Consider the following 22746-nt stretch of genomic DNA (forward strand, 5'->3'; position numbering starts at 1 on the left):
GTGCGTCTGGATCCATGTCCTAGGCAAGTGTGTGTTTGTCTTTTGTCCTTTTACCATTTTGGACGCTATAAGCATTTTTAAAATCGGCTTGTTCTAGTCTCTCTTGCTATATCTCTCAAAATTGCCGTGTCCTCCGCTGCTTTAAATTCAGGCCTCAGTTTGTTTGTGCCTGGTGTTTCTGATCGCTTCAGTACATTTCCCTTTTCTTTCACACACCATGGCACTCGCCTCTCGCGCTCCCCTGACGTGCTGTCAGCGCTCCGAACAGAGAACGACGTAATCGCAGGAACGAGTCACAGTTTATTTTTTATTTTTAGCGTTTTTTTTTTTTTTTTTTTTTTAAGCCATCTCTCTTCTTCTTTGAGAAAGCGCTGACCCGGCAGGAGAGAATCGGCCCAGAGGCAGCGCTCGTGTCCCTGCGTGTCCTCGTTTACACTGTCCCGTTTTATCCATCATGCTTTTTGGAAGAATATATTTGTGCGTATAATATGTATATATAAGATTGTGTGTGGATTTTTTAAAATTATTTATTTATTTATTAGCGATGGGAATCGGTCACCTTCCGGTACAAAATTATTGTGATACCTCTGTGTCAATTCAATTAAAATTATGATTCTATAAGCATAATGTTTTTTTACCCGATTTTGCTAGTTTTGAAAGTTTAATGAGTAGTTAAATGTAGCCTGTTACTTAGAACATTAGTTTTCTCACTTAAAACCCAAGCGCCGCATTTAATCACTACAAACTAACTTCAAATACAAGAGTTTAACATTTAACTGAGCATAACGTATCTCTGTTATCCGCCGTAATTATTATTTCTAAACAAGCAAATAATTCTCTCCTTCCACCCGGGATGAAAATGTGTGAATAGTTCAGAGAGCGCCACCTGTAGGGTTATAAAGAGACGGCGTTGTTTTCCCGCCGCAAACACCTCCAAAGTCTCAGAAACTCAACTCGACAGTGAGCGCGCAGGTCGAGAGGCTGCGATCGCGCAGGGCTACTACCATGCGATTTAGCGCTTGCTGGTGTAAGTGTGTGTAATGAGCGGGTTTCAGACGGTTTGGAGATTGGAGGAAAATGCAGATCAGATCTTTTAACATGTGATTATCACTCACTCACTCATCTTCTACACCGCTTTATCCTGTATTCAGGGTCGCAGGGACCTGGAGCCTGTCCCAGGAGGCTTAGGGCATGAGGAGGGGTACACCCTGGACAGGGTGCCAATCCATCGCAGTGCACACACACACATACGGGCAATTTGGGAAAGTCAATTAACCTTACCTACATGTCTTTGGAATGTGGGAGGAAACCGGAGTACCCGGAGGAAATCCACCAAGCACGGGGAGAACATGCAAACTCCATGCACACAGAGCCGGGAATCGAGCCTGGCCGGGAATCGAACCCGACAGTGCTAACCACTACACCACCGTGCCGCCCATGTGATTATGATTTAAAATGTTTTTCTTTTTGATAATGTAACCTCATAAAAATGTTTCTGTTCTTCCACTCGGAAGCTTCTGGGCTTGGTACAGAATCGTCTGACCGAGTCTGATCACCGTCGCGTCCAATCAAACTGAAAACCAGACGATTCTGCTCCCTGACTGATCGACTGGTTAATTTCTCTCATTAATGTTTTTTTTTTGTTCGTTTTTTTTTTTTTTTTTTTTTTATCGTTTTGGTGTCAGTGTGGTGTGCAATCACCACAAAAAATCTTGATTCATAGCTAAATAGATTCCCCCCCTATCTCTAGTAATTTTCCAATTAGCCGATTAAATAAGAAGTCAATTTAATAAATGATTAGTTTGAGTAAATAGTAGCTGATGAAATACAGTAATTAATAAACAAGATGGTTAAATGGCAGCTGATTGAAGAAATAACTCATCAATGAGTATGCAATGTTGATTAAATAATAGTCTGTAAATAAAGTGTCAATAAATAAACAAACGATAAACACTAAATGAGTAGCGTTCAGTAAATCACGGCTAAATACAAATCTAATAAATAAATAAATCATGATGATATAGTGTCTCTTCTCTCTCTCTGTTTCTCTATTTCACTCTCTTCCTCTCGTTTACTTTCACTGCATCAGTGTCTTTATACATCTTTTACTCTGTTTGTCTCCTCGTCCCTGTGGCTCTCTCCGGCTTCTCTTTTTATTTTGTCTCTATCTGTCTCCTTTACTTTCCGTCTATTTCATTCGTTCTTTGTCTCTGTCTCATTCTCTCTCTCTCTCTCTCTCTCCTCTCCTCCCTGTCTCCCCCACCCACCTCCCCCCCTCTCTCTCTCTCTCCCCCTTCTCTCTGCAGTCCGCTCCTCTTCACTCGCAGTGCCACTCTTGCACATCCTCTCTCGCGCGCGCTTGGCTGCAGCGCCGCGTCTCCAGGTTTTTTCTCTCTCTCTATTTTTTTTTTTGTAATTCTCTTTTTTTTTTTTTTTGGCTCTTCTGGGTGAACTCCTTTTCCATTTTCATCAGGAGATGCTCGGGTTGTTATTATTGTTTTTTTACATTTATTTCTGTTCTGTGCCCAGCTACATGCTGCACGTTCGGCTAATCACTAGCACACGCTGCTAAGCTCAGACCGGAGCCGCCTCGCTCAGCAGCAGCGCGTCAGTGCACCGACACCGATTACCGTCTTCCTCCGCTCTCTCCTCCTCCTCCTTCTCCTCTCGGCCCGGGCTTTGTTGGGATGGAAGCCCTGGCCGGAAGAGCGTCCATGGTCCGGAGCTCGTGACAGGTTTTTAAATATATATATTTTTTAATTTTTTTTTTATTATTTCCCCCAAAACATGCCGCTGAAATGGAAAAGCGCCTCTCCTGTGAGCTGGAAATTCCCCGTGCCTGTGCTTAAAACCTCTCGGTCCTCTCCGTTATCACCGGCTTACATGTGAGTAAACCTGCAATGCAAGCATCCTGTTCATTTACACCTTTTTAGAAATTGATGGCCCGTTATCGCCTTGCCTTCCGTGTGTGGATGGGCGCGTGCGTGCGAATACGTGTGTGCACAAAACAAGCACACGCAAGCTGAAAAGAAGCGTCCCGTTCATGCGGCGTTGATGCTTGTGACCTCCTCTCCTTTCACACGGCTCTCTTGCCTATAAAGCTTTCCTCGCGCACACACCAGCTGTTATATCGTTTTGTGCGTGCGAATGCACCGGGCAGTGCTGGGAGAAATGGTACGTAGCTTTGCTGGAATGATTGGTACAATTTTCTCTCTTTTTCTCTCTCAAATCTATATATACTGCATAACATCTATAACATAAAACCTTAGACAGGTGACGTAAATAACATTTTCTTATCTCCTCACACTGACACCTGTCAAGGGTTCGAATACACCAGGCAGGAAGTGAACAGTCAGCAATCTAAGGGCACTTTCACACTAGGAACGATTTATTTTCACGGGCCAGCGTTTAAGTTATTATAGTAGTTGTTGTTGTTGTTGTTGTTCTCTGTACTCGCGTTTTCACCCTCCGATACAGCAGGTGGCAGTACGCAGGCAGCTAGTTGGTTTGTGAGCTGCGCTACGCCTAATATTATTAATATTTTTGAAAAATGACGCCCTCGTGTGCCTTCCTACTGTGGCTGAGATTCGTACGTCACCGATGATGTCGTGTCCACTTCCATTTTCACGTACCATTGGTTCCACGTCTGATTCGATCCGTGCATAAGAACACCTTTTCCAGCGGACTCGGGTGCGGTTTCTGAGCGCAGAACGGTTGTGTTCCGACGGATCAAAAACGAACCAGGCTTTGGGGTCAGGTGTTCTCGGTAACAACGCCAGGGAAAGAAATGTGCAAAACGCCCTCGGTTGAGGTGTTGAAAGAAGGAAAAATGGGCAAGTGTATGGGTGCGAGCCAATAGAAAAGAAAAGGGGCGAGGCTTTAATGGATTACAATGGAGTATAGTACTTGGCCCCTGCAGCAAACCTTTACTTCATTGTTGCTTGGTTTAAAAGAAAAATAGTTAGTTACACTGCAGAATCGGTCGTTTTTTCCTTATAACACATTTCTGCAGTCTGCAGTTAAATCCCAAACCCTGCCATTCATAGACTTTTACGGTGATTGTCCTCAGGGTTGCCAGACGAGTGTGAAGTCCAGCTCAAAAACCATAAACTAGACATTACACTGTTTCTGACACTAAAGCATCGTGTATCAGTCGATATCAGTACTCGTACAATACTGATAACAAAATACTGAGCTTCGAAATGGTTTTAGTTGAACCTGAAGAGCTTTGCTCACATAAAAAAAAAATATATATATTTTTATGACATTGGATCCCCCACGTCATCAGATATTGTTGTTGTTTTTTAAATTAAAATAAATGTGTCAATAGTCAAATGGAGGAAAGGAATAATATGTGTGTGTGTATGTGCGCGCGTGTGTGTGTGCTGACACTGGATCATGGACTCAGCTTTATTCAGCAAACTCAGCTGTGGCCTTGTCTCTATTTTTAAGTGTGTGTGTGTGTGTCCGTGAGTTCTGCTGTGGGGTGCTTTTGTCCTCTCCCTGTCTTCTTACCCTGTCTCCTAACATTCCCCCTACTGCTGCCTCCTACATCTCGTGTGTGTGTGTGTGTGTGTGTGTGTGTGTGTGTGTGTGTGTGTGTGTGTGTGTGTGTGTGTGTGTGTGTGTGTGTAGGGGGGTGCATAGTAGGCTAGGTGGGTTATATTTAGAGAGCTCAATCTTCTGGATCTATCTGTTTCCTACACACGTGGTTAAATTAATTCTCTCTGCCTCTCACATGCGTGTGTGTGTGTATATATACACACACACACGCACACACACTGCATTATAACGATAACTACCTTCGAAAATTAATCTGTATTGTAGACCATCTGTGATTATAAACTTGTGATGTATCTGATGAGCTGGGTTATGTACACACACACACACACACCTTTTTGATATCTGTAACCATGAAAAGCTCTTATGATGCATAAGTTTTGATTGACACACCCATGACAGTTGGAATATCATAGTGCGTGTGTGTGTGTGTGTGTGTGTACTTGCGCATGTATAAAGAGAACGAGATTGTGGTTCAAAATGAAGAAAATCTGAGAGTTCTGTTGCTAGGTAACCAGTTAATCCCTCTGCTCACACTGTAGCTAGCTTATGTTCCAGTCAGCTAGCTGATCGTTTCCTCAGACGAAGGCGTGGCAAGGACAGAATCGCGTTAAAAACGTGACAGAAATGTCTGCAATATCAACATTTCACACAGATGTGTAGATACATTTTAAAGAAAACGCATCGTTTGACTAAAAATCCAGAGTAATTACACTTAGCGTTGTTTGCTAACAGAAGTTCAGCACAAGGGTGGATTTTTACACACATGAGGGGAGGAAGAAAAACCCACACAGTACTGACACAAGTTTATTTGTTAATTTTTTTTTGTCTCATACATGCGTCAGAGGCGTTTCTAACTTGGATGTCCTGTGAGTCGTTTTAGAATCGCGTCAGAAAACAGTTTTACTGACTTGTTTTTGTGATTCTTCTATTAAAACATTTCTGTTTTTTGTTGTTGGTTTTTGTCATTCCTGTAAGAAGTTAGCGCTTTAATGTCGGGTTCACGTTATTGTTTTGGCCAGCGCTATTGGTTTAACCATTGATTTGAATCATTTTTTTTTTCAGTATGTGAGCTTGTGTACACTGTAAACTAATTTTTTGCGATCTTTTAATTCGATGGCACCAGCCATACAAACAAGCAGGAGCAAAAACAAGGCAAAGAAGTAGCACAGATGCACAAGATCAATTTTAGAATTTGTCATATACATATGAAGTGAAATGCTAACACGACTGCTGATGACCCAAAAATTAAACATAAGAGAAATAAGAATATAATCGTTTTTTTTTTTTTTTTTTTTTTTTTTTTTTATTGAGTTTTATATTTTTTGTGACATCATTCCCGTATTCTAGTAGCATGGTAACTTTGGTTTTAAATAAAGTATCAGAAATTTGATAGTTGAGTTTTAAGGTTTAATCCTGCTGGGTTTTTTAAAGATGAGCCGTCCACTGTGTGAAACTGTTTCTCTGCAGTGCACATGTAACCGTCAGTATATCGGTTTCGACTAGCCCTAATGTCACAAAAGCATACTATTAAAAAAAAAAAAAAAAAAATTATTAAATAAATATTCCACGCCACACTCCAGTCCAGTAGATGGCGGTATGGCACCAATCTCCCATAAAGTTAAAATACACTCTCGCAAAACACCAGAAGATGAAAGCAGTTTGCGTTTTGGTTTCCACAGTGACTGTGGTACATTTTAAAGAAATTTGTCAATTTTGAAGAAATTAACATTTTAAAGTTTAAAAAGTGCGATCGACCTATAATCAAATACACAGCTATAGTGTTCAGGTTTTGAAAAATGAATAGGCTGCAGGACTCCAGTTTGTATTTATGTATTTATTTAAAATCAGCTCATAATTAGAGGGGGTGACGCAGTAACAATTGGGCGCGGCTAATTAATTTAGAGATCCAAGAGATCTCATTCCGCTGCATTTTTTTTCTTTCTGGAATAGCAACTGTGGGTGAAAAAGTTTGTAGTCTTCTTCTTGTTATTATTATTATTTGCATTTGTCATATCTTGGTTGAAATGTCCATTTGAAAGTCAAGCTCTGCTCCTTAAGCCACAACAACAGCACCAGCAAAAGGCTGTTCTTTAGTCCTGCTTGATTTCAACCGAAATGAAACCAGCTCTGATCCAGTTAAGCCAGCGCTCCGACGTTGGGCGTCCTCCTCCTTTTGAATACAGGCGAAATTGCCACGTCTCGGCTGACTGACTGTCACATAACCATTTTAGCATAATTGCCGCAACCATAACGTGTGTCATCCTCTCTTGTCACTTCTGTGCCCTCGTATGCCATTAAGTAACCGAAAATGGATGTCTTGTGAGCGAGAGGCGCTCTCTTGCACACCTCGTGTTATTCCTCTAAAAACACATTTATCATGTAATGGGTCTTTTCCTCCTTCATCAATACTCTGGCAAAAAGAGAGCGAGAGAGAGAGGAGGAGGAGGAGGATGACTGATATCACCCCCCCACACACACACACAATCGCACACTTTACACCTAGCTCTAGCGTCATGGACAGAGGTGTTTAATTTTGCAGTGATGAAAGGAAACACAGGGATTTAATTTTCACCTCAAACTTGTGATGCTGACATCAGAACAAAACGTGCTCGCATACGCACACAAAGCAGTGCTCATTGAAAAAATATATATTTCTAACACGGTGTCTCGTTTATTGCTTCTTTATGCGTATCTGTTCCAATCATTTCGTGGGATTCACATAGAAATTTAAAGTGCCTGTGATTTAATATTCAGCGCCTGAAATCTACCTTCTTACTGTCACCAATTTTCATTTTTTAAGTCATTTTTAATCATTAAATTGGATCTGGTGAATCCTCAGTTCTGTTTGAACGGTAGGTTTGATGGTAGTTCTTTTCATGAGGCAAACCAACCCTAACTTAATTTAACGTTAAGGCTACATAGGGAGTCTCTAGTTTCAGCAATTTGTAACTGTTGTAGGAAAAAGTACACAGGAACAATTTCAGGACAGGTTTTTGTTAACCAGCTGTATCCCAGCATATGATTTTAATCCGTTCCAGAAGCGAGTTCTTAAGGCGAAATTTCGTATTGCGAGACGCATTTTTCCATAAGAAATAATGTAAATGCAGGTAATCTGTTCCAGTCACTCAAAAATATTACCAATCCTACCGATTTTTAAAAATATAATTATATTTTTGTGTAAAAAAACAATGAAAATATTTAGAAAAGACTTGTACATCAAGTAAACTATGTAAAAAAAAAAAATTAAACATCACTTAACCTTAATTCATGATTCCTCTGGGCACCGGCTGCATAAAAAAGAAACAAACTGAAAGCGGCTTCCTTTTCTTCTTGCTCCTGCACTTGTCTTCACTAAATCTTGCGCAAAAAAAAAAAAAAAAAAATCACAAAAATATGTAAACATGCTTTGTTTGGGTTTCCACTGACGCAAACAAGTTTTGATTGGCTACCAGACAACACCCAAACGGCTCAGTTGCTCGTAGCCGTGAAAAATGCTTGGCATGTCAAGGTAAATTTCAGTTCTTAAGGCGAAAATTTGCAAAAATGTGAGATGTTGGTATGCCAAGGTAACACTACATTCTTCTTTAATGTAAAAAAATAATAATAAAATAAACAGTTGTAGTGGTTGGCAAAATGCTGTGCAGGATGCACTGTTAAAGGAAAATAATCAACTCCAAGGTGGTACTAGTGGTTTAAACTATTGTATCGATGATTGTTTTACATGTTTTTGTTAAATGCAAGTTTAACACCATTTTCATGTAAAGAACCGTGTTTCTCATAAGTATTGACCTTATTTATAACCTTCATGTTTAACTCCGTGTCAAAGTCTGATTTTTAATAACTCTAATCAGTCTCGAGGGACTTGTCAAAACATTGAGTGGTTTATTAAAGGTAGTTACAAGATTATGTAACGAAACATGAAAGTGATTGCCCTAAGAATGTTTTACCTGTTCTGCTTAACAAGCAGGAACAAATCTAGGATGTAGTGTGTACAGCCTGTGGCATGAAAAGCACATCATTATAACCGTTTTAGAAGGCCATGAGAATAGCTCTGATAAAGTGTGGCCTGTTGCCAAACTTAATTCCTGACCCCTGGTGTGCCGTTTCTTTGTACGATTGGTCCTGTGTGGGGAAAATTAAACTCCGCAAGATGTTCGGATTAACAGCGCTAAGTGGCCAGAAGTAAAGACCTGTCGCACTTTATATGCAGGTATGAGGGCATAGTATATTATTGTTACAGATCTAGGATGTTCTTCAAAGACGTCAGGAAACTTAAAGGTTCAAATCTTGTGGCTGGCATTATTGGGTATATCCTTAAACTAATTAGGCTTGGGTGGTTGGGTGGGTTTGGACGGTATTACTGTTAAAAAGTCTTTTTTTTTTTTTGCAACGTTTGCGTGAAAAGACCATACAGAAGCTCCATCTTCTTTCAAGTTAATTTTACTATTATTGAACAACCCTGAACAATCAACTGTCATTTTCCTTGCTAATCTTGATGCTCAATTCGGTTTCCTCTTTACAACATTAGTAGCATTTGTCAAGTTCTCTCCACACAGGCCACTCAGGTGCTTGTTCAGTGTTTGTTCAGTTCAAGACTAGACTACATTTGCAGCATTTGGCAGACGCTCTTATTCAGAGCAACTTACATTTTTATGTGGTGGTGGTAAGGTTAGAACCTCAGTCCTTCCAATCAGTAGCCTTGCTCATTTACATCTGCACTACCACTGCCCTGCTGGTCTGCCACACCACCTCACTACTCAGCTCCCTCCACTGGCTTCCTCAAGCTGCTGCATTTGATAAATACTGATTGCCTTGCCTACAAAGGCAAAAACGGTCCAGCACCCACTTCCCTCAAAGCATCGTGTTCCCTGAGATCCTCCAGTACTGCTCAAATGGTCCCACCACCGCTCAGGGATCAAGGAATACCTGCATCTAGACTGTTTACTAACCAGTCATCTTGGTGGTGAAATGAACTTCCTTATGATTGATAGTAACTTGGCATTACAGATATCATTAAGCGACGTTTAAAGACCTACCTAAAAAAGAACATCCCAGCAGTGTTCGGCTGCTGGTACTTCAAGTCGGTAACCCTGTGAACAGGTGTAAGGATATATTTATTGATGCAGACTTATGTAAGCCCCTCTGAAAAAGGGTGTCTGGAAAATTCTGTAAATATAATCTCTTGCCTTCAGAACCCTTACTGGGAAGCCTGGATATTATGGGCAAGCGGTGCCATAAACTCCAGTTCTCCTAATGTTCTCAGGTGACTCTTTATGGAATTTAGGTAAAGGCATGGTTCACACCTTGCAGAGTGCAACCTTTTGGTTAAGTTAAGTGGTTAAAACTTCTGAATGAAAAGGTCATCATTAAGCCCATCACCACCGTTAACCCTTTACTCCTCAGTTGTGTAAGTGTGGTGAATGTAAACTGTAATGTCCTTTGACTTTTGTGAGTCATTCTGGATACATGCAGCTGCCTAATGCCATAAATATTAATAGCTTGCAGAAAGATGCAGATATGTGAGCATTTACCTCAAAAGCCAGAAATGCAAACTGAATCCTTCACCATCTACAGGCATTTGCAAAAGTTTGTAACCCCTCTATTAATTTTATAATTAGCTACTCGTAGAGGGTCTTATTAATAGGCAAATACAACTCCAGATGAAGAACAACACAACTTTTCCCAAACAAGAAAAAAAAGTGGGCAAGATTAAAAACCCCTCATTCATTAATAACTTGTAGATCCATCTTTAGCAGCAGGAGGCTTTCTCCAGACCACCCTTCCAAACAAACCGTACTTGATCAGTCTTTTAATTGTGCCGTCATGGACTTTACCAGTCAACCAGCTCAGTGAGGCCTGTAGACTCAGTATCTTTTTATTTATTTATTTATTTATGTATGCATTTGTACTTCTCTGAGCGTTTTATGGTCTGACCTTGAGGTTAATATCCTGGGACATTCACTCCTGTCAAGATTGGGAACTGTCTTGAATGCTCATCGCTTGTGAATAATCTCTCATTGTGGAATGTTGAACACACACACTCCTGATTGACTAGCAAACTGCCAAAACATCTGCTTTTATAGAGGTCTGCACACCTGCTTGTTGAAGCAGCAAAGAGGGGTTTCATATTTTTTCTTTTTAGCTTCATTTTTAATAAACAAATAATGGCATGTTGCGAAAGGTTACATGTACATTTGAGGTTGATTTTACATTGAACTTCATGATGCTTGAGCAAATGAGGGGATCGTCCTATTTCCTGGAAACAACTGGAAACTGTTGGAGGAAAAGTTGCTTTTGGGTAGATTACATGTCCAGAACGTTCCACTGAAGACAGGCTCATATTAACATGACCTGCAATGTGTATCGGGGGGGGGGACAAAACATTCAGGTGGGGGGAGGGTACAAATCAAGTGAAGGCCTGCTAATTAATTTTTGGAGTGGTGGACATGAAAGACTAAGGTGGGAGGATGGAGAGAGCTTATTAAGCGGTGGAGGTGAAATGAGCACGAGATGTCATGGTGACCGAGATCGAGCGGAGAGCGTCGTAGCCATTTGCATAACGTTTGTGTTAAGTAAATATGTAGATGCTTTTAATATTAGATGTTAGATGCTTTCGTAAATAGGTGGGAACTAGAAAAAGACAAATTACTAGTTTTGTCCAGTTTTGTGTAACATTTGAAACACTGGACATTAGGGACCAGGATCACCGGGGACCAGCCGATTTGATATCACGGTATCCAGGTGCCAATTTGATTTGTTTTGCGATTCTTAACAAATGTAGCAAACTATTTGCTCCTATTACATGGGATGCTGTGCTACCCACCAATGTGCGAATGCTTTAGAGTGCACCACCTACAGGATCATTGAGGAACGGCAACAATTTACCACCTCCAATGCAAACGTATATAAAAACAATACGCAAATTGGCAAAACTGATCCCTGTCTCTACTGGGCATTGTCACACGACCATCCACTACTCAGTAAACGAGTGGGCAAAAATTTAGGAAGGTGCCCAAACTCCACAGTTTCCATGGTGACATGAAGATGTTCCAGTTTTGAATGCGAGGCGTAACTCAGGAAGTGGACTTCATCAGATATTGTCTTATGAGGAATTTATTATGGATTCTTGATCCATTGGTGCGACAGGCTGGATGCCGAGGGAGCCAGGTTTCTTTCCTAATAAAATCTTATAGTCTTTGTCTCTCTCTTGCTGTTCGCTCTGATGATTTTATTTTATTTTTTTGGTCTTTTGCATTTACAAGACAACCATCAAACACTTCTGACATTTCCTTCGGCGAACACGCAGACCTGTCTGCTTGAACCGCATCCCATCGCCTCGAGTTGAAAGAGAGAAAAGAGCAAAAGGTGCATTTGTGTGTGTGTGTGTGTGTGTGCCTGCGCTTGGAAGCGTTCCAGCTGAGTTGAAAGGGATGCTGGGTTAATAAAAGCAGAGTGTTTCGAGGTGTGTGTGTGTGTGGTAATAACAGATGTTCTCTAGGCCAGTACCTGCAGCACCTTTCCTGCATGTCCTAATGACAGTCTGGGTCTGTGTGTCCCTTAATGATTAATTATTAAAGGAATATGTTATGCTAATGCCACAGCGGGAGAGCAGGATGGAGTGATGGGTAGAGAGAGGAAGCGAGATCTCGTTTCATCCTCCCTTGAGCTGGTTGAAGAGTCTGATATTTCCTTTCTCTCTTCCTGTCTCTCTTCGACGTCAGCGATAAATAAACCGGCAGTTGTGTTTTGCGCTATACGGCATTCAACCTGCGCTGTATTTTCATCAGGCTTGACCTCTATACCTTGGAGTTTAATTTATACCCTACCTCCTAATTTCGACATCTGCATAAATTCAAGAATCACATTGCTATATTTTTTTCTTTTTTTTTTTTTTAATCCTCTGTCTTCTAACCTTAATACCCTTTCACTTTGCTTTGTCATAGCATCCCTTTTTATTACCATGGACTTCCTCTAGGGCTGCAGATCATGTTTCAACGACCTCATTATTGATCCAAAGGCCGTCTTGTTTGGTGGTGGGGGTTTGGTCATGATGCCGAAGCTTCACTTAAGATTAGGCTCGGTATTGATGCTCTAGGCGGCCATGCAAGGATTAATGTGGATTAAATGTCCTCGCTAACATCATTAGGGCATTATCTCCGTAATACTGTAACGCTCCGAGCAGGACGGACTTTATCCGCGCGGGACGAAGACATCAATAGCATCATCTGTCGATCTGCGAGTCTGTCTTGCTGCCGAAGCGTTTCATCAGCTCTAATCGCTAGTGAGGAATCGAGGCGTATGCGCGTCTGCTTTTGAGATGAAACGACGTATGAAAGATGGATATAATAAAAAAGTCTGTGGTTCAGAATGATGTGATAATCCCACTGCATTGCAGCTTTGAATATTAATCCCGCAGTTCAATTTTAATCGAAACACAGTGTTCTTACTAAGGAAGGGTAAATAATTTAACACCATCCTCGTAGGTACATACGAGGTCTAAGAACTTAAGAGGCCAAGTGTTCTTCACTGGATCTGTTAGGCACTCGGATGACACCTCTGTCTTGGACTGACCGGTTTACAGGGCACGCCTCTGCCTCCTTCACCCCGAATCATGGGTTCACAAGGCACGCCTCCGCTTCTTTCATCGGGACTGACGGGTTCATAGGTGCACCAGTACTCCCTTTACCGGGACCGATGGGTTCGTAGGTGCACCAGAACCCCCTTTACCGGGACCGATGGGTTCGTAGGTGCACCAGAACCCCTTTTACTGGGACTGACGGGTTCGTAGGTGCACCAGAACCCCCTTTACTGGGACTGACGGGTTCGTAGGTGCACCAGAACCCCCTTTACCGGGACTGACGGGTTCGTAGGTGCACCAGAACCTCCTTCTCCAAGACTGACGTGTCCGTAGCCTTATTGCTGCGACAGACAGGTTCACTGAGACAGGTTTCATAGGTGACGTGTCCACCTCCTTATTAAGACTGAAAAGTTCATAGGCTACACCTCCTTCACTAGGACCTGACAGGCATGTAGTTAGGTTGTATAAATAATCGTGCAGTCAGAAACATACTTCATAGCATTTCTAAATTCCAGTTACCAGTAATGTAACAGATGGTCTGTGGTAACAAACTTGACAGATGCACTTAGTCACCAGTGTCTTCTGACTTTTACCTCATGTACGCTGCATCAAATATTGGGACTGGAGCAGACTACAGGTTTTACATACGAGGGTCTTTACAGTAGGATATATTTCCCATTTGCAGATACCATATAATGATCAAGGCCAGAGCCAGGGCCAGCCCGTGACATAGACCACTGGTTTTTAACCCTGGTCTTGGACGTCTAACCCTCTAATGCTCTGCACATTTTAGTGTTTTCCCAGCTCTACCACACTCACTTCTATTCAGTAAAGGTTGTTAATTAGACTTTTAAATTAATCCAGGTCTACTAGGAGCTGAGAAAACACTATAATGTGCAGGACAGGTGGTCCTCCAGGACGGACTGGCAAAGGCGACGTAGGTGTAGGTGCAGGGATCGGGCACAACACGAGCTCTTTCTATACACTGAGGCAGATTTGATATCACTGTACTTCTGCTATGTTATATGGATTTTCAAATAGTTTATTACTTTGGCATGTTTACATCTCTGTAAATGTGTTGGGTAACGCCGACGCATGTACCGATGCATGCTTAGAATGCTGATCATTCACCTCGATTCAGCATCATCTTTTAACGATGGTGTTTAGATTTTATTTTTCAGTATCGTTCAGTCTTTTAAGCTTTAAGTGGTGTACCAGCCTTCATTTGACGTGTGACTTTGGTGAGTTGCGTATCAGAAATATCTTAAATCCCCACCTGGATTAAAATTACCTTTAGATTTAGTAGCATTAAATTATTAAATATCCCGCTCTGTTTTCCCGCACGCCTCCTAATCCTAAAAATGTTTTAGCAGTAATAATTCCGTTTAACAGAACGTCACAGGTTAACTTTTTCACTCGGGTCAGAATTGAGGGTGCGAACACACCCAGAGCCAGCGCTCGCCAACCCAGCAGTGTGCTGTATCATCGGGTATGCGGATGAGGGGTAACTGTGATGGTCTACGCCAAGTTGTTTTACAACCTAAACTCTACTGTACAATGGAATTTCTGCACCTCTGACCTGAAGCGAAGGTGTGGTGGCTATTTTTAGGTGTGATTATCATGCTGTATTATCGCACAGGAGTGGAGTTGTGGAATGACGCTCTGTCACAGTAACCTTTCCATGTCGTACCCTTTATTTAAACCATCTTCCTTTTGTTTGTGTGTGTGTAGATCCCTGGTGGAGGATGACGATGCTCATATGAAGGTGTCTCTCGGCTGTGGTGAGATGGGGCTCTCGACCCACCTGCAGGCATCCAAGACGGGCAACACCCGCTTCTTCACCAGTAACACGCACAGCTCCGTCGTCCTACAGGTAACCGTCCACAGGTCACTTACTTGTTGTTTCCGCCTCTACTCTTGTTGAACTTATTTCGTGAACCCCAGCCATAGCTGCACCGCGTCCCTCAGTCTGCCATCATTCTGGAAATCGAACCGACGTCCTTCTCGCGTGTGGCGGGGGTTTTTTTTCGACATGGCGGTGGATTTCAGCTCTTATTAAACACTGCGTCACAACAAGCAGTGGACAGAACGCGACCATCTGCCCTCACGGGCGTCCTGCCATTGGGACGTTTGTGTGTGGTGTGTGTGTGAAGGTCATCACAGTGTGGTCTGGCATCCCGGAGCACTCTCACACGCCTCAACCTTTCTCATCATCGTCATTATCATCATGGCTGGGTTGCGCATGAGGAAGTTCATTAGCGACTACCAGCAGGTCACCTGGCAACCGTGTGTGTGTGAGGGAGCAAGAATTGTGATGGGGTCAAGAGGAGGACACATGATGGCCTGTGTGTGTGTGACATTTAGGAATCTGGTTAAAAGATCATTCTGCCATTTTGTGTGTGTGTGTAAGAGGTAGAGACTGGCCTCAGGCTGTTCAGAAATCAGTGTTCGATGCCCGTAATGTCCTCGGCTGTGGCGGTTGCCGTTTCCATGATGAGATCACACCATCGATCTCTATGACGACAGCACTGAAGCTCTCACAGTCCATTATCACGATGGATGGAATCGAAAATGACAGACGGAGGTGAAAAACATCTAGTTCCCCCTCAAAAATAGGCACAGATAAGTAGACGTAGCATCTGCATCAATCTTGGTAGAGGAGGTGTGTGTGTGTGTGTGTTAGTCAATCATTCAAAAGGGGGCGTGTCCTCTGTGTGTGTAACAAACTTGGTACGTGAGGGATGACCTGCAGGTGTCACTCTCAGTAAAGGTTAAGGGAGGCGTGGCCTGAGTGTAACCTCGGTTAAGGGAGGCGTGGCCTATGTGTGTTACCGTCTCGGTTAAGGGAGGGGTGGCCTATGTGTGTAACCGTCTCGGTTAAGGGAGGCGTGGCCTATGTGTGTAACCGTCTCGGTTAAGGGAGGCGTGGCCTATGTGTGTAACCGTCTCGGTTAAGGGAGGCGTGGCCTATGTGTGTAACCGTCTCGGTTAAGGGAGGCGTGGCCTATGTGTGTAACCGTCTCGGTTAAGGGAGGCGTGGCCTATGTGTGTTACTGTCTCGGTTAAGGGAGGCGTGGCCTATGTGTGTTACCGTCTCGGTTAAGGGAGGCGTGGCCTATGTGTGTAACCGTCTCGGTTAAGGGAGGCGTGGCCTATGTGTGTAACCGTCTCGTTTAAGGGAGGCGTGGCCTCTGAGCGTAACCGTCTTGGTTAAGGGAGGCGTGGCCTATGTGTGTAACCGTCTCGGTTAAGGGAGGCGCGGCGAAAGTGTGCGTTTTATTTATTTTTTATAACAAAGTGTAGCTTCTGCATAACTTCCTTGGTAAAGGGGGCATAGTTGTTTTTTTGTGTGACGTTTCCATAAAAGGGTCTCAGTGAAGGGGATGTGCTTGTTTGTGTAGCTTTCTCAGAGAAGAGGGAGTGGCCTCTCCACTTTGTTGTTAAAGGAGGCGTGGCCTTTTTATTTTTTAAGCCCCAGATCTTAGTTAAGTGGGCGTGGCTTCTTTGTACATAACTTTAGTGAAAAATATATTTTAAATAATTTTACATCACACAAGAACGTGTCTGTGTATCTCTCCGGTGCTCGAAACATGCAACACTCACACTGTGTGTGTGTGTGTGTGTGTGTGTGTGTGTGTGTGTGTGTGTGTGTGTGTGTGTGTGTGAGGAGACCGATGTGTTCTAATGAAGTATTGAAACTGAGCTGTGTGCTCTCACACAATTATTGGCTGCTTAACCAGAGTTTAATTAAATCAATATTAATCAACGTGTGTGTGTGTGTGTGTGTCCTCACATTTGGGAACATAATGGTCTACGTATAAGACGCCCTCACACTCCGGTACACATCTCTTGTGGTGTGGGGATGAAAGCTGATGTCACGCTCATTACGCGTGAGCTCTAATCCGCTCTGCGATGTGCGGCGTACACGTAACGCTACAGCGTTCCGTAATCTGTGATCCCACGGGCAAGGTGGACACCAAAAAGACACTGAAGACTGTTCCTTATTTTCTTTGTCATGGTGCCATGTGAGGATTACTGTGTGTGTGTTTCTTTTAATGGACACACAGGGGGCTTTATCAGATTTGTCCAATGAGAATCCGACGACGCGAGCGAGAAAGGATAGAAATTTTGTCTTCATTTCTTCCAGCAGATATTTGAAGCCTGGAGAGCGTTTATGGTTAAAGGGACGTGTCCGGTTCTCATCTCAGCTAGTTATTTTGTCATTTTTCTTCAATTCCTCACACCGCAGCGAAAGAAAGGAATGCGCATCGACCCTCGAGGGTCCAGGAAGTTTGAGAACAAGAAAAAAAAAAAAGTAAAAAAAAAAAAAAAACACCTTTCAGATCACGAGCGGAGAACCGTTTTCGTGCGGCGTACTTGATATCCTCTCCGCGACGCTTCACGCTTTCCTGAACATCCCATGCCGCTTGTGCTATTTATTCGTTCTCCTTAACTCTTTATCTATTACTTTCTAATCATAACACGCAAACTAGGCCATCTGAATTATTATGGTCTCATTTCCACGGTGATGCAATCGCACAGTGGAATTGGGCCAGTAGCTCGGGAACGCGCACACCTCGCACCGTTTCACGCTTCGTTCAGCCAGCGGGAGAGATTTACACCTTCATCATCAAAAAAAAAAAAAAAAGTTTTGACTTGAAATAGACGCCTAAGCTTTGAAAATGTGGTTGTTATTGAAATGAAATGTGTTATTCTCTAATTAATGCAGTCAAGGAGTTTTTATTGCTGATCTCCTGAAACGTGTCAGGGGGAACCCAAAAGTCCCTTGTGCACTCGTTCACTCTTTTTCATTTCCTGTAGATTTATGTTCATCAGAGCAATCTGTTTATTAATGCTTTAAGTTACACTATTCCATGAGTATTCAAACTGGAATTTTATGTCCCCATTGCGTTAGACCGATCGCTGTGTGAGGTTTGTAATGAAATGGGTTTCCCGAGCGTTGTTTAATTCTTATTGCTGATTCATTTATCGCTCACGTGTCCTCACAGTTTGTCGCTATTTTGTGTCTCAGGGTTTCGACCAGTTGAGGATAGAGGGGCTGCTGTGCGACGTCACGCTGGTAGCTGGCGACGGCGATGAGGCGTTTCCTGTTCACCGAGCCATGATGGCGTCTTCAAGTGACTACTTCAAAGCCATGTTTACAGGTGAGTGGATGAGGGTGTGGCTCCATGAGTTGGGTGGTTGGGTGGGTTGGTGCATGGGTGAGTGGGTTTGTTTGGGTGAGTGGGTTTGTTTGGTGAGTGAGTGGATTTAGTAGGTGGGTTGAGTGAGTAAATGAGTGGGTTTAGAGGGTGGGTGAATGAGTGGGTGGGTTTAGTTGGTGGGTGAATGAGTGGGTGGGTTTAGTTGGTGGGTGAATGAGTGGGTGGGTTTAGTTGGTGGGTAAATGAGTGGGTGGGTTTAGTTGGTGGGTAAATGAGTGGGTGGTTTTAGTTGGTGGGTAAATGAGTGGGTGGGTTTAGTTGGTGGGTGAATGAGTGGGTGGGTTTAGTTGGTGGGTAAATGAGTGGGTGGGTTTAGTTGGTGGGTGAATGAGTGGGTGGGTTTAGTTGGTGGGTGAATGAGTGGGTGGGTTTAGTTGGTGGGTGAATGAGTGGGTGGGTTTAGTTGGTGGGTGAATGAGTGGGTGGGTTTAGTTGGTGGGTGAATGAGTGGGTGGGTTTAGTTGGTGGGTGAATGAGTGGGTGGGTTTAGTTGGTGGGTGAATGAGTGGGTGGGTTTAGTTGGTGGGTGAATGAGTGGGTGGGTTTAGTTGGTGGGTGAATGAGTGGGTGGGTTTAGTTGGTGGGTGAATGAGTGGGTGGGTTTAGTTGGTGGGTGAATGAGTGGGTGGGTTTAGTTGGTGGGTGAATGAGTGGGTGGGTTTAGTTGGTGGGTGAATGAGTGGGTGGGTTTAGTTGGTGGGTGAATGAGTGGGTGGGTTTAGTTGGTGGGTGAATGAGTGGGTGGGTTTAGTTGGTGGGTGAATGAGTGGGTGGGTTTGATGGGGTCTGATGGTTTTTAATTGGTTGAGTTGGGTGACTGTGGGTCTGTGGGTTGAGTGAGAGTGTTTGTGAGTGGGTAGAGGTACTGCGTTGGTAGGAGAGTGGGTGAATTTGGTTTGTTGAGTGACTGGGTAAGTTGGTTGAGGTGAGTTTGTTTGTGTTGGTTGATGGGTCTGAGATAAAGGAAGCAAATGATGAAAGAGACCCCAAGGTGCCCACATACCTTGTTACCTTGCAGTTCTATTTTATTTCTAGTTCATGCATCATCTCTCTTATGACCTCAAATCACACACAGCCTTCGATTGAGAGTGTAGCTCCACCCACCAGATTCAAATCACTTCACAACACTTGCTTATGTTTTTTTTTTTTTTTTTTCCTGAAGGCGTTAGAGTTCATGGTGTGCTTTTTGTTGTTTTCTTGTTGTGTGTGTGTGTGTTTGCATGCGTGTGTGGTAAAGCTCACGCCGCGACGTGACGTGATGCGACGAGATGTGAGGTGAAGCGATCTCACCCTGCTTTTGATGAATAATAAAATACAGGCTTCGCTTCACAGACTGGCTCTTTGTTCCCGTCTCTGTGTAGAGCTGAAGGATCCAGAGCCTAGAATCTATCTGTGTTTTATAATGAAGTCATCTGATGAATATGGTTTAAAAAAGCACTTAAACGACAAATGAGGAACTGTTAACAGCAACGCTGAAGATGTGAAGCGCAGTCTCTTTCTCTAAATCAGTAGTGTGAACACAGATGTTACTTTTAGCTCGTAAAATATTAAAACAGGTCTGGTTAGGATTTGACACATCAGCGGGCTGTTTCGAAACCTCTGCTTACTTCGTGTACTGCTTCATGTCTGCTTTTTATCTGATTGCTACTTGTTTCTTACCTTAATATCTCCACCAAGTGCGTGTTAATCAGTTTGATGCACTCCTCTTCCGAATGCACCATTTTAGTGTCTTTGTAAATGAGCTACTTCTTAGCAACGCCCCTCAGTGAACATTCAGGGGAAAGGGTTCTACTTAAATGAGGTCACAAAAGAAAGAAGAATCTAACTGACTTGTTTAAGCCCTGGTACCGATCAATAAAACTCTAGCTCAGTGGATAAGGTGTTTGACTGCTGATCGGAAAGTTCCAAGTCCCAGATTTAGACCCCAGCACCACCAAAGTTGCCACTGTAAAAATGTACGTCGCTCTGGATAATGTTGATGTAAATTTCTTTTAACATTGCATTTAGCTTTGATGTTTCTTTCCTCCTTTGCATCTGTCGTTTCTCATACCTCTCTCGGTCTCTCAGGTGGGATGAAGGAGCAGGACCTGATGTGCATCAAGCTGCACGGCGTGAACCGGATCGGCCTGAAAAAGATCATCGACTTTATTTACACCGCCAAGCTCTCGCTCAACATGGAGAACCTGCAGGACACCCTGGAGGCGGCCAGCTTTCTGCAGATCCTCCCGGTGCTCGACTTCTGCAAAGTGTTCCTCATCTCCGGGGTACTAAGGAAACCTTCTATCCCTCTCTGCAGGCAGCGTCGGTTTACTTTCAGTTTTTCATTTTGGTTCATTAACGTTTTAATTTCTCTCTCGACAAATACCTACTTATCCGAACACTCAACCAAGACCCAGGACTCTGGTAGAAACCTGGTGTTACTGAAAACAACCAGAATTTATCAACTCTGTGGGGTAACAAATTATTATATATTTTGTTGCAGTTTCTCTGCCCTAACGAGCTTTATTTAGGTCATCAGCTAATTATCGAGGCCTCCATGAGTCGAGGCGGATCGTTAGAGACGGCAAGCAGCGCATATTCTCTGGGCGGCGCAGGGTCGGCTTACACGCACCACGCCGGCCTCGATATTACGATTTCATATCCAGCACTGCTTTTAATACAGCTTCGTTGGGACGCGTTCAATTACCGCGATGCAAGCTCGGTAACGGCCACAGCGACAATTAGGAGAAATTCATTCGCCTGCGCGCTTTATTAGCCGAGGTTGTTTTCTCATAAGTGGAATCCGTCCTGCTGAGTGCTTATCTGTTCGGCTGAAACGAAGTAAACACGTGCAGCGGGTGGTTTGTGTAAACAGCAGTAACATGAGGGTTTTGTGTTTGTGTGCAAATCAATAAAAAAGGGGGGATCTGCATATAACCTCTAATGATCGAGTGTTCTGTTTCTTCTGTTTTTTTTTTTTATTTAATGTAATTTTTACCACAGTGCTGACGAATTCTCTGCTCTTCAATTTCTAACTTGGAAATCAATTTCAATGAGTTTAAAATTATTGTGGATTTTCTTTTAAAAGCATTTTACTCAGGGGATTTATCCATTTTTATCTCAAGTTTATATTAATGTTTTGTTTTTTGCATAACAATTTTTAAAATCTCATTTATTTCGCACACACATAATCATTGATGGTGAACTTTTCTCTAAGGTGGCGTTTAGATGTTTAGTCAACATTTGTTGAAGGAGTCTCTTGTGTCGGCGCTTTGTTTACCCCCAGTGCTTTTCAATTTCGTCTTTCGCCAAATTTTCATGACGTTAATCTGATTTTCAAAAATGTTAATGAACCAAATATAAATTAGACTTATCTTGCATTATTTCCAGCATTGTTATGCTAAATTAAGTTAGACACTGTTGGCTATGAAGAATGCCTCGTTCTGATGATCCTCTCTCCTCGCTAGGTGTCGCTGGAGAACTGCGTGGAGGTGGGGCGCATCGCTAGCGCGTACAACCTGGCCGAGGTGGACAAATATGTAAACAACTTCATCCTGAAGAACTTCCCGGCGATCCTCGGGACGGGCGAGTTTGTGAAGCTCCCCGTGGAAAGGCTGGCCTTCGCGCTGTCCTCCAACGGTCTGCGGCGCTGCAGCGAGCTGGAGCTGTTCAAAGCAGCGTGCCGCTGGCTGCGGGCGGAGGACGGGCGCATGGAGCACGCAGCCCGCCTCATGCGCAACGTTCGCTTCCCGCTGATGAGCCCGAGCGAGCTAATCAACCACGTGCAGACAGTCGACTTCATGCGCACGGACAACGTGTGTGTCAACCTGCTCCTGGAGGCCAGCAACTACCAGATGATGCCCTACATGCAGCCGGTGATGCAATCCGAGCGCACGGCTATCCGCTCTGATAGCGCGCACCTGGTGACTCTGGGGGGTGTCCTCCGCCAGCAGCTGGTCGTCAGCAAGGAGCTACGTCTGTTCGACGAGAAGGCGCATGAATGGCGGGCCCTGGCGCCGATGGACGCGCCCCGCTACCAGCACGGCATTGCGGTCATCGGAAACTTCCTGTACGTCGTCGGGGGACAGAGCAACTACGACACCAAGGGAAAGACCGCGGTGGACACGGCGTTCCGCTACGACCCGCGCTACAACCGCTGGATGCAGGTGGCCTGTCTGAACGAGAAGAGGACCTTCTTCCATCTAAGTGCACTCAAGGGCCACCTGTACGCCGTCGGAGGCAGGAACGCCGCCGGGGAGCTCGGTGAGTGAGGGTCGCCCGGAGGTTGTGTTGCCTGTTGTCGAAGCGCGGTCGCTATGGTAACAGCTTTCTAAAGCTCGTCTTCGAACTCGTCAGTCTGGATCTTGTTAAAATATCCAGTGACACGAAGTTCACCCCGTA

The 22746-nt window shown here is 43.7% G+C and overlaps 1 protein-coding gene across 3 annotated transcripts in view; it reads left to right on the plus strand.

Annotated features, from left to right (window-relative positions):
• The window catches only part of klhl13 (kelch-like family member 13), a 51716-nt gene that overhangs the window by 19611 nt on the left and 9359 nt on the right, over positions 1-22746 (plus strand). For 2 of the 3 annotated variants that reach the window (XM_053485158.1, XM_053485159.1), the window contains exons 3-6: positions 14873-15014; positions 18174-18306; positions 20434-20630; positions 21813-22608. In XM_053485158.1, the coding sequence (XP_053341133.1) occupies positions 14873-15014; positions 18174-18306; positions 20434-20630; positions 21813-22608 (1268 nt within the window). Of the gene's footprint in view, positions 1-2787; positions 2886-14872; positions 15015-18173; positions 18307-20433; positions 20631-21812; positions 22609-22746 lie in introns of those variants that run through there. The other variant, XM_053485157.1, reaches the window with a different exon arrangement.

The sequence above is a fragment of the Clarias gariepinus genome, chromosome 24 (genome assembly GCF_024256425.1).
Source record: "Clarias gariepinus isolate MV-2021 ecotype Netherlands chromosome 24, CGAR_prim_01v2, whole genome shotgun sequence".
Lineage (NCBI taxonomy): Eukaryota > Metazoa > Chordata > Actinopteri > Siluriformes > Clariidae > Clarias > Clarias gariepinus.